Source organism: Cydia fagiglandana, chromosome 25 (assembly GCF_963556715.1).
Source record: "Cydia fagiglandana chromosome 25, ilCydFagi1.1, whole genome shotgun sequence".
NCBI lineage: Eukaryota > Metazoa > Arthropoda > Insecta > Lepidoptera > Tortricidae > Cydia > Cydia fagiglandana.
This window is the reverse complement of record NC_085956.1, coordinates 10,884,631-10,896,946: the sequence shown is the minus strand read 5'-3', so window position 1 is coordinate 10,896,946 and position 12,316 is coordinate 10,884,631. Positions and strand designations below refer to the sequence as shown.

The following is a 12,316-nucleotide window of genomic DNA, read 5'->3' as shown; positions in this document are numbered from 1 at the left end:
CGACAATATTCTATTGGTTCTTAACAAACACATCCCTCGCTATGTATCCTCGCACATCTCTGGTGGGAACCCAGGCGTTTTTTTTCTATTAATGATCGAAATACAACTCCATTATTAGAGGCATAAAAGCGTGTGCAGATAATTTTGCTATTCACTATATTTAAATTAACAAGCCACACTATAAACCTTCAGGCAAAACTTTTACTCTTTATAATAAAATACCGAGTCATCGTTCAGATTTAAAATGTACATTAAAATACGAAAGCGAGACGATGCGGAAACCGCTCCTATTTGAAAGTAAAATATATAAATATCATATACTTATGCAAATATTCTTATAAGATATTAGACAATTACCCGCGCGACAGCTATATTTTCCGTCGCAATCGCAACTGACTCGCAAGCTTCGCCCGGCGAATTCCCTTCTGTTCAAATCGATGCAAAGTTAACATAGACGGACTCTATTCATATTTCTACGGCGAAGTACCTACCATGAACTCCTAACTAACATTTTCATTCATTTAGTAACAATAGTTAGTTCATGGTACTTCGCCGTCGATTTGCGAGTTAATTTAGTTATGCATAGATTTCATCCAAGTAGACTATAACAGTGAAAGTACTGCCAGTTACGTCACCGCATTGTGCGCGCTCTGTGTGACAGCACAATGCGAATTGTGCGCGTTTTGGGGACGATTTGACAGTCGTAATACAGATGACACAGGTGCCAGAGCTGTGGTTGAACCTTTGTGGTTTTCGGATTTCTTGCAAAAAGACTAGGGAACCTAAAGTGACCTAAACGTCATTGTTTGATATTTTAATTCAGGCATCTGTAAACTGCGGCTCGCGAAAGGCTTGCGATGCATTTGACCAGCAATTGCGGGGCTATTCGAGACACCCAAACAATTACTTAATTAAGATATTTTAAGTGAGCTAAAGGAAAACAGAGGGCCTACCGCGAACACCGAAGCTCGCAAATTGCGGCATCTTTCTCTGTCATTTTAACCGTTTGACCACCAGACGTTTTTAACTGTATATACAGCCCAATATGAACCTTGGTGCATTCCGACATGGTTCACAGTGACGCGTCGCGGAAGATAGGCATGGCGTTGAAACGGTTAATTACGCCTTAATGGGATTAAAATGTTTTATTAGTCCCTTTGATGCGCGCCAAAATTACCTACTTTTTGGTTAAACTCTACCCGAGGATCATAAAAACAACCAAAACGTATAAAGGATGATTCACGTTAGACCGGACCGTGGCCGGGCCGGAGCTTCCGGAGCTTAGTTGTCTATGGAAAGCACCACGTGATACCCAATCAGCCGTCATAGCAAATGACATGTCGGATGCCTCGGTCCGGGCACGGCACGGTATAGCGAGAGTCAACTTTAAAGTGTATAAGTAACTTAAGAATTTAGTAAAAGTATAAAAGAATGTAATTTTTCCTTTGTTCCATTCCCCTTTTCTTAAATAGCGAAACCCATATTAGTCTTCAAATATTGACATTATCTGGACATAATTAATCTTTAATATTTATTAATATGTTACAGTCACGCTAAGCAGAGATTTTTCGTGTTTTTAAACACTTCCATATAAGAATTCGAGGCATCCTAGACATGTACAAAACAGAAATGGCGAAAGTGGAAAACAATCGTGACTAGATACAGTGAAAGTACGTTTATTGCGATTGTTTTGGAGCAATAACTAGTGAGATTCATTAGGCTTCCGAGTATTTCAAATAATAGATGAGACAACGTGTTATAGGTAATAAACAATATTAATTACTGTGATTTTTTTATTGTAAATTTGGTGATAGCTACACGGAGTAACATGAGGAAACTGAATAATTTTAACAGCGTAGGTATTCCTGATCATATTTAGAGACAAAAATGTCCTATAATTTTTTTTGAAATTCGCCTAGTTTCAGAGATAATATTAATTAAAAAAACAAGCTTTTATTGTTACATAGTGTACTTAAAAGGCCTTTTTGGCCAAAATATCCTTATTGATAGATGTCAAAAAGTGACAAGTAACACTTTGCAAAAAGTAGGTTTTACAAAAAAAAATTAAAAATCAATTTTAAGTGACAAGTTTATTATATATAACATTTATTTTTTATGTACAAACACACTCAAAAAATTTAAAAACAAAACAAATATTTTTTTGGTGTAATTGACTTAAACTCATATTACATTTTTTCCTTCTTTTGACCTCAGAAATGCGTGGTTAATATTATTCGGTTTCCTCATGTTACACCGTGTATATATATTGGGTCATAATAAAATCATAAACAATTCATTACTGTGATTAAGTATATTTATTTTATTTATTTAGTTATTTATTATACAAGAAGTTACAACTTTTTTGTTAAGGACAATGCTCCACAAAACTACATTTTGTTTGACTGTGGAGTCAGATTATACGACGGCCATTACGGCATTTGATCACAGACTAAATAAAACGTCATGAATGCCTGTTCTCCAGAGATGCTAAAATTTTACTATACATATACCTACTTAGTTTTAGTACCTACCCTTAAATCGGCACCTTACCAATGGTTGGCAATGGTAGTACATATTGGTACCAACTTTCATCAGTTTCAACCTATTTTTATTTAGGCGGTAATTGTAACTTTTCTAAAATAATAGCTAGTTGTGTATTTTTCCCAACAATGCGTTTCCTACAAAAGTGTTACCGTGTAATTATGTGTTATTTTGTTATCTTATCTTATCTGAATTAATAACTTTGTCTATTCTATGGCTAGGTAGCTATTTTTACTGATTACAGAATAACAAATTGTGACACTCCATGGAAAAAGGTACCTTATTGGCGGCCGGCGCTTACGCTATTATTCACCACGCTCCAATACGAATACCATTCTACGCGTCTTAAGCGCCAACCGCCATAAGGTACCTTTACCCGTGGAACGTCACCAATAGCATCAGGATTAGCAGGTGTAAATTCACCTTTTTATAGGCATGTTAGCAAATTAAATTAAATTAAAATTCATTTATTTCGAGTATCTGTGACTCATAATTACATACATAATTCTAAAATAAAAAAAAAAACAAAAAAAAAGTAAAAATAAAGTAAATACTATTACTTTCAAAATGTTGTAAGTTAATATAAGACCAGTTTGAAGATACAACTATTTCACACGGTAAGAACCTACGTGAGCTAGTATTATTTCCAAAAGGTCGCATCTACCTATGAAACCGGATTAGAGATACGCCCTTCTGTCTTGTACGGTAAGTACGCGTTTCCTATACACACAATCGGCGAGTAACGGTGAGGCCTACATACTGCCAACTGTCTTCGTAACACGAATAACATTCTTTCTTAGGAATGTGAAGTAATAGGCAGGTAACAAATATAATGATACCTAATAGGCTAGTTTTCTATTCAAATTAGAATAATTAGATACACATCTTGAAACACGAACGCCATACACCGTCATCAGTCGCAAAGTGGAATGATGATATAGCCATTGATTCTGGTTGCATGTTTGAGCCGTTTGGGGTGGAAACCCTCGGGCCTTGGGGACCCGGGGCACACCAAATATTTAATGATGCTACGGGTGACCAGAGGGCTGGGTACTTCCTTGCCCAACGAATTGGCATTGCCATTCAGCGCGGCAATGCCACCAGCCTTCTGGGCACCCTACCATCCGGCGCCGAGCTAGCTCCCATTTTTTATCTGTAAATATGTGTATATATATAGTTGTTAGAGTTTAGTTTTAGTTTTAATTTTAATTTTTAGTTTAATTATTTTGTTAATTCTTTTATTTATGTAAAAATAAAATAAAATCCCTACTTGTGGTTCGACATGAGAATTTTCTGTTTTTCTACAATAACTTTTTATTGTGCCCAAACTAAAATCTATGAAAACAAATTGATTATGTAACACTTGTAACATTACCTGTATACCTACATTACGAATACAAGTGCGATAGGTAGGAAATTGGGAAAATCGCAACGCGTGGCGAAAAATCGACATCGAGTTGCGCTTGCGAATTACCTATTTCGTGTATCGTACAACATTTTAAGGCTCCTTTTCACGTTAGGCCAACGCCAACGCCAACGAGGGACGCAGCCATGCGGTAGAATGAGATAGCAATATCACTTGCTCCCTCTAACGCATAAATGCGTCCCGTGTTGGCGTTGGCGTTGGCCCAACGTGAAGAGGAGCCTTTACAGTACCTGCATCATATGGTCCTACTTTGCCGAACTAGTGTGGGAAACAGCACTTTCCGTGCGTAGTAGGTATGTCAAAAGTTTAAAGGACCATATGTACTGTAAAACGTTGTACGATACACGTGCGAATAGGTAATAACTATTACCGTACTGATGACCCTTTAAATTTTCGACATAGTCACGTAAAGTGCTAATTAGCTCATTACCTACTGCGGTAAAGTAGCACCATATTAATATGTACTGTAAGTATATAAGTAGGTATAACTTAATTAATATTTCACATTTCAATTAATTTTCACTATTAGCTAATAATAGTAACTGTAAGTAATGTTTATACCTTTAAATGAGCAAAGCACCAAAGCATAAAAAAATAAATAGGTACCTATATATATTATAGTATTTCGGGGATATAGTAGTAACGATTTGGATGAAATTTATAGGGGTATCGGAAAATCGATCTAGCCAAGCCTTATTTCTGGAAAAATAAGCATTTTTAGGGCTCCGTACCCAAAGGGTAAAACGGGACCCTATTACTAAGACTTCGCTGTCCGTCCGTCCGTCCGTCCGTCTCTCACCAGGCTGTATCTCACGAACCGTGATAGCTAGACAGTTGAAATTTTCACAGATGATGTATTTCTGTTGCCGCTATAACAACAAATACTAAAAACAGAATAAAATAAAGATTTAAATGGGGCTCCCATACAACAAACGTGATTTTTGACCAAAGTTAAGCAACGTCGGGAGTGGTCAGTACTTGGATGGGTGACCGTTTTTTTTTGCTTTTTTCTTTGTTTTTTTTTTTGCATTATCGTACGGAACCCTTCGTTCGCGAGTCCGACTCGCACTTGCCCGGTTTTTTAGTGCTATGTTTTCCGAGCAAAGCTCGGTCTCACAGATATTTAATTATTAATTTCTATAATAACCGGCTTGTAATAGATAGCAGTAGATACTGCTTACTGCCCACTGGAGCATGCAGTGATTTACACCCATACAGCTCCGTTAATTACCCATACACAAACACATACAGTTAGTTATAACTGCGTCTTAACAAATAGTGCGTTTCGGTTCAAGTTAACTATTATTTTAATTGGCAATAGAGTATTTGACTGTCAAATATGACGACCGGTCTGGCCTAGTGGGTATAGTGACCCTGCCTGCGAAGCCGGTGGTCCTGGGTTCGAATCCCAGTAAGAGCATTTATTTTGTGTGATGAACACTAATATTTGTTCCTGGGTCACGGGTGTTTTCTATGTATATAAGTATGTATTTATCTATATACCTATGTATATCGTCGCCTAGTACCCATAGTACAAGCTTGGCTTAGTTTGGGGCTAGGTTGATCTGTGTAAAGATGTCCCCAATATTTATTTATTTATTTAAATAAATTTCTTTTTTCGAACTTTCAAAACGATTTTGCTACTATCAGCTATTATGGACTTTTGAAACACTATCATGTGACGTCACAATCAAATTACCTACTCTTTATAGTTATTCATACGGGTTTTAAAATAGAAATTGTTTTTAAAAATAACTGCTGTCTACGTTTCTCTATTAATCTTCTGCTGCTTTATTTCATGCATGGACTGCATGGTGTAAAGTAATTTATTTCAAAATACATTAAAATACCCTAATTATTTATTTACCACTCGTACATGAGATTTTTATTAAACTCACTTCTTACCTAATTACGGGAATATGTCGATCTGTCTATGTTCCCATGTCTTAAGTGAAAATCAAATGAAATTGCAAATAAGTAGTGAAAACAAAACATTTTACCTTCTTATATCGCACTTTTTAAGGACAACCATGACCTTATCAACAGGTTACATAGGTACTTATTATAAATTTTTTACACTTAAAATATTGTTGTAACCACCTAAACCACCTTCATAAAAATATTAGGTTATAATTAGTCAAATATGCTAATAAAATCTGTCATATACCGGGTGTGGCCTGTAACATGAGCAAATAATTAAAACATAGATTGTACTCCTCAAACGAATGACACTTTTGTTCAACAACTTTAAAACATTATGAAGTATTTGGACTCCCTATTTTTCATACAAAATAAATATTAATCTTCAATGGACGCCATCGCCACGCCATATCATTGTTATTGACGTTGCTTGTCACGCCTGAAACAACAAAATTCGCAATACATTGCGTCTTAGAATAAACTTTAAAGTGTATTAAAAATCAAACCACAAGTTATTTTTAATAGTTGCTGAACAAATGTTGGTCAGTATGAGGAGTACAGCCTACAGTTTAATTTTTTGCTCGTATGGCCACACCCGGTATGTTTACATTAATAGTATTTGCAAATTCATTGTACTCCACTTTAGGTACTACTCCTACCCTACCTACGCTTGATGTTCGGGTTAGGTAATACATATGTGGGGGTAGAAGAGTGGTTTCAATCGATGTTTAATGTAATAAATTTTTGTTGTTAATCTTGATGTTCGGTGTCGTGTGTACCGTCAAAACTTAGAGTACAGCTTATAATAATAATATATAATAATAATTTAGCCTATACAGGGTGATTCAGGAGACGTGAGCAGGACTAACACTGCGCATTTCGTAAATTATAAGCAACTGTTTCGTATCAGTATTAGTGAGGTTAACGTTAATTTTCTAGTCGTGTTGAAAAAAAAAGTTATTAATTTATTTACGACATGCATGGTCACCCTACAATTAGAATACTAAACTACCGATATTCTGTGTCAAATTGAAGTTTGACAGTTTATTTTCTTCGTAATCATAAAGCTGTCATTACGGTTAAAGAGGTTTTATGTTTATTAATTAGGTCTTGTAGGGTGACCATGATTGTAGAGAATTAAATTTGCCCTCGCCAAAAAGGTAAAAAATAGGAAAAAGTGTGGTTGGTTCACCTAAATACGACTGTGATCGATCGATTATCAGTTACTGAGTGTGCAGGATAAGTCCTGCTCACGTCTCATGAATCACCCTGTATACGTCCCACTGCTGGGCACAGGCCTCCTCTCAAGCACGAGAGGGTTTGGGCTATAGTCCCCACGCTAGCCCAATGCGGATTGGGGACTTCACATACACCTTTGAATTTCTTCGCAGATGTATGCAGGTTTCCTCACGATGTTTTCCTTCACCGAAAAGCTAGTGGTAAATATCAAATGATATTTCGTACATAAGTTCCGAAAAACTCATTGGTACGAGCCAGGATTTGAACCCGCGACCTCCGGATTGAAAGTCGGGCGTCATATCCACTCGGCCACCACCGCTTTTAGAGTACAGCTTGGCAAAAAAAATATAAATTGTAGTGTCCTCCCTTTCAAACCCATTTATATAAGAAAACGGGACACTACAGCGTTGCCACTTTTTAATTTCTACTCTTTTTGCCAAGCTGTACTGACTCGAGAAATTTCCACCAAATCCTTGTCAATACCTTACCTACCTGTCATAAGAAGTGTAAGAATAGTTATTTGTTTTAATGGAATCTTGAGCGTTGCGAGGGTTTCAAAGCACGAGGGTTAAACAAAATTTGCCCCCGAGTGAAACACAAAATTTTTCACCACACCAACCCGAAGCAAATATTAAATGTAAAATATCAAAACAAAATCAAATCCAAATGCATGTTATTAAATATTTATCATTCAAAATCATAATTTAAGAAAACAACTCAAAATTTGCATTTGATTACTTTGCCTCACATGTGGATAAAATGCAATTTTGCTATTCGTTTTTGAAGTGCAAAGTAATTCTTTCCGAGCTGGTGTGGTGAAAACATGTTTATGTTTGACCTCATAAGACGTGTAAGAAACATGTTAATGTTTAACTTCGGAATCTGACAGGGTACCGTTACGTATCGAACTATTATAGTAGCTATTTAGAGGCACTGACCGCGCGGCCTTGTAGTTTGAGATGCCTCCAATCAAGGCATTATTATTACCTTATTCCAAACTTTTTTACCTGAGGGCCATATTACGCCTCAAAAAACTTCGCGCGGGCCACCGTCGGCGGAGAGGGGGGGGGGTGTATCTGGTTACCCGCGGGCCGGTGTTTGGAGAGCCCTGGGTTAGAGGACCAGTAGGGCTCATAGCCAATGTGCCAATCGCTAACGCTCCGTAACGTATCGTAGTCATCTCTCTCTATCACTCTTCCCCTCTAGTGCGACAGTGACAGTTGCATTTCGTTCGCTACGGAGCGTTAACGATTGCACGGTGGCTACGCACCCAGGCCTTGTAGAGCGAAACGCAACTGTCACTGTCACACTAATATGGCAGAGTGATAGAGAAACACAAAGCGTTTCGATGCCGGCAGACCGGGCGCCTAACTAAGATGACAATTGTACTTTGACAAAACATGAACGAAAGGAAAAAATGTACGAATTTCTAATTCCCCCCCCCCCCTCCTTGTAACATTTGGCAAACCCCTCCCCCAATTTTGTTTTCAACGAAATCGGCAATTCGAATTAGGCATTATAGTCAGACCGTAAAAGGTCTGCAGCGATTTTGATAGCCCACGCAGTGCAAGTGTCATTTTAAACGTCACACTTCTATGAAATTATGACGTATAAATAACACTTCCACTGCGTGGGCTACCATGGTATAATAATATACTCCGCCTGGTACTCTCTTTACGTCTTTTCTAGGTCACCTGACTGACACAAGCCTACGTCATCATGCGACAGCGCTATATGATAATATGCGATAGCGCTATATATAGCGGCCATGTTAGTGTGACGTAGGCCTGTGTCACTCTGGGAAGAGAAGACCATGTTTTATTAGACTATGGTGGGCTACCAAATCCGCTGCAGACTTTTATTGGTGCGACTTTAGTTTCGTTTGCATGTCTGTCTTTTCGATTGGCATTCAATGAGCCTAAACAAGCGACAATGGTTTATTAGGATAGGTACCATCGCCCACACTAAGCTGCAGCTAACAAGCTGTCCATTGGTGGGCCTTTTTTATGCCTTTTGTAATAAGGTCCACTTATGTCCACAGTGAATGTTGCTGTTTCTACACCAACCTAGGGCCAAATTCGATACGTCAATGTCAGATTTCGCATCCACGTCAAATCAACAGTTGATTTTATTGCATACTGAGTGTTGATTCCATCAACGGTGAATAATATCATTTGGTACAACCAAAACTCAACTCTAAACTAAGGGTGGTTCGGTTTGGTTTGCTTGTCACCCTAACTGTGGATTGTTAATGTCAAATTTTGATATTGTACCTATTCGAGAACTTATGATTTTTCCCACATCAACGGGAGATCAACACGATACGTCAAACGGCGCTTGTTGAATAGGGGTCCTAAACTTAAATAATTGAACTCTCGTGGCTATTATTAGATATAGAGGCGCTGACCGCGCGGCCTTGAGGCTCGAGATGCCTTCGACAATCAAGTCGTTATAATAACTTTCCAAGCATGAGATGACGGCTCTGGCTACGGTTGAGAAGAAGAAGAAAAATGCCGCCAAAATCGGACGTTCTTGAGAAGAAAGTTTCTGAAAAAATGCACAGCTGAGGCAACTATTATACATATAGGTAATCTGCTATAGTTCGTTTTTTTTAGCATTAGAAATAAGGTAAACAACCTTGATGTGTCTTTTAATTGAAAAACACATTTTAAAAATAAGTTACGGCAAATATGTAACAATTATGAATCTAATACGATCATTTATATTCTTCTGCTTTCATAAGTAATAGTTTTTGATTTTTATAAAGCGTTTTTCAATTAAAAGACATGTCAAGATCGCTTACCTTCTTGCAAGTTCTTTCTAATGCTAAAAAAACGAACTATAACCAATTGAAAATTATCCGTGGAGTTATGGCTGAGGGAAAGGGATTTAAATACCTACTCAAAAATTCTAGAGATAAAATTTTACAAAAATGTATCCAATCCACGAAAGTGATTCGATAATAGAGACGACCAAGCGGTATCATGGCCACATTTTTATCACTCGTCATGCCATGCGTCTCTTTCGCACTTACATATTGGTTAAAACGTGACAGGCATGGTGACAAATGATAAAGAGCCGACCATCTTAGCCCTACAGCAAGCCTATTATGGATCGCTTTATGCACATTTATCCACGTGATAAAACAACTGTCACTTTTTAACTCTGCGGGATAGAAAGAGACGGACACCGTTTTATCACGCTGTCACGTAGACTGTAGACTACCTCCTCAAAATACTTTCTTTAGTCGCTGCAACTATCATCTGCAAAGATGCTGTGGCCAATGATAGACGTAGACAAATACGGCCATCATATCCATACAGAACAGTAGTTTTGCGGAACGTTCGACTCGCCTTTATTGGATATCGGTTGGAATAACATATCGGAGTAAAAACTTACATGAGCTCATTTATAACTTATAAGTCCAAAGAGGCTTCCAGTCGACGCACAGCAAAGTACCTAATTGTTGGCGGTTATAAAAAATACAGTCGTGTCGTGGTTCCGGTGTTTAGATCATACCATGCAAGCTTCATATTATTCGTATTCGTTTTGTAAGTACCGATATTTTACGTTTTAATAACAAAACTTCTTCGAAGAGTCACAACAGAGCGTCTACCGCGAAAACCGAAATTCGCAAATTGCGGGGATCTTTCTCTTTTATTCCAACGAAGGCGTAATTAGTGACAGAGAAAAATCCCCGCATTTGCGAACTTCGATTTTTGCGGTTATAGCCCAGGACCACTGGGGGGTCTGCTCAGCGTCGGTCCGCCAACGCGTACCATCGCCCACACTGTTAACTGACAGTTCGTAAACCTTATTACAAAAGGCATAAGGTCCACCGATGGACAATTAAAAGTATTGCTGTTTGCGTGCTCTCGGATATGGCTATTCAACAAAAACGGTTTAGAACTAAATATTGGGACGTTTATTAGTTCCATAATAAGCTCATTTAAAAAAGATAAGTAACAGAACATACCGTTAACAACTTGCAGCAGTATGGCGAACAGCACCGCGCCGCGGCACTGTGTCCACCATCTTGTCGTCCCGGCGGCCATTTTGTGGACTCAGCAGTGCGCTGTCCATCCGCTCTTCATTGCTCTCCTGGCGCTTACATTTGTGGCTGGAACAAGGAAATCTCGGATTAAATATACCACTAAACGAAGTGGGAATTTATTAATGTCTAGATGAGAATAACCTCGTAAGGCCATGGCCCTACCCGTAGTACCTACTAATTACACACTTCAATATGTAAGTTTAAACATTTCTGCAAAGAGCATATAATCACTACGTTTTAATTCAGTTTTCACTTCTGTCGGCACTCCCGGAGTGCAACCCGTTGTTTTTTTTGTTGTGTAGGTACCTACTACGTATATTGATAGGTACCTATACAGAATAAAAACTTGTACGTTGTTCGCGTTTGTACGGGATAACGGTAGACAATTTCATGGAATACACCCGTTGCAGTCCTTACACCAAAGGACCTCGCTCCATAACAATTAGCAACTGTATTGGAAACCTCAAAAGGCAGGTGAGGAAGGTATGCCGTCGTGCGCCCGCGCAGTAAAGTGGGGCAGCCGCCCGTTGAATAACAAACGGATAACAGTTGCACGGTCCGACACATACTGGAAGTGATATGTGACCACTGACCAGACCCCGTAATTACTTAGGGGCAATTATGTTATCGATTCATCGATTTTTGACGATTTTTGAACCCCCACCGCCTACAATACCTACGCGTTTCTTCCTACGTCGTACTACCATCATCCGAATTTGAAATGACGTAATTTATGAATAGCCCCTTATCAACATTGCAATTCATTGAAAATTAATTAGGTTTGCAATTGTTGCAAAACTATCTACTGTAGGATGATAGTGCCCAATTTCGGCCCAAGTAGAGTATTAAAACTATAATTTTACTAAACAATAGTGGTCAATTAAATTTAGAATAAATAGAGCAGCTAAATAATTGTTTTAATGTAAAAAATATACCTATAAATTTTATAATATAATTTCGCCACCGCAACTTAATTTTGTTTGGAATTTTTAGAATTGTCTCGATGAGTATTAGTTGTCTGTGGAAAGAAAAGTACAGTCAGCGATAAAAGCTTGTAACAAAATTTTTTTTTTTTGCCCAAAACTTATTGAAGTCAAAATTGTACGAAGAGCTTCGTTTTTAACCTACATACTTAT

At 38.0% G+C, this 12,316-nt stretch overlaps 1 protein-coding gene across 1 annotated transcript in view; it reads right to left on the bottom strand.

The window, feature by feature from the left end:
* The window catches only part of LOC134676862 (uncharacterized), a 46,426-nt gene that overhangs the window by 15,979 nt on the left and 18,131 nt on the right, over positions 1-12,316 (bottom strand). The window contains exon 2 of the mRNA XM_063535244.1: positions 11,103-11,246. Within this exon, the coding sequence (XP_063391314.1) occupies positions 11,103-11,181 (79 nt within the window). The 5' untranslated portion in view covers positions 11,182-11,246. The remainder of the gene's footprint in view (positions 1-11,102; positions 11,247-12,316) is intronic.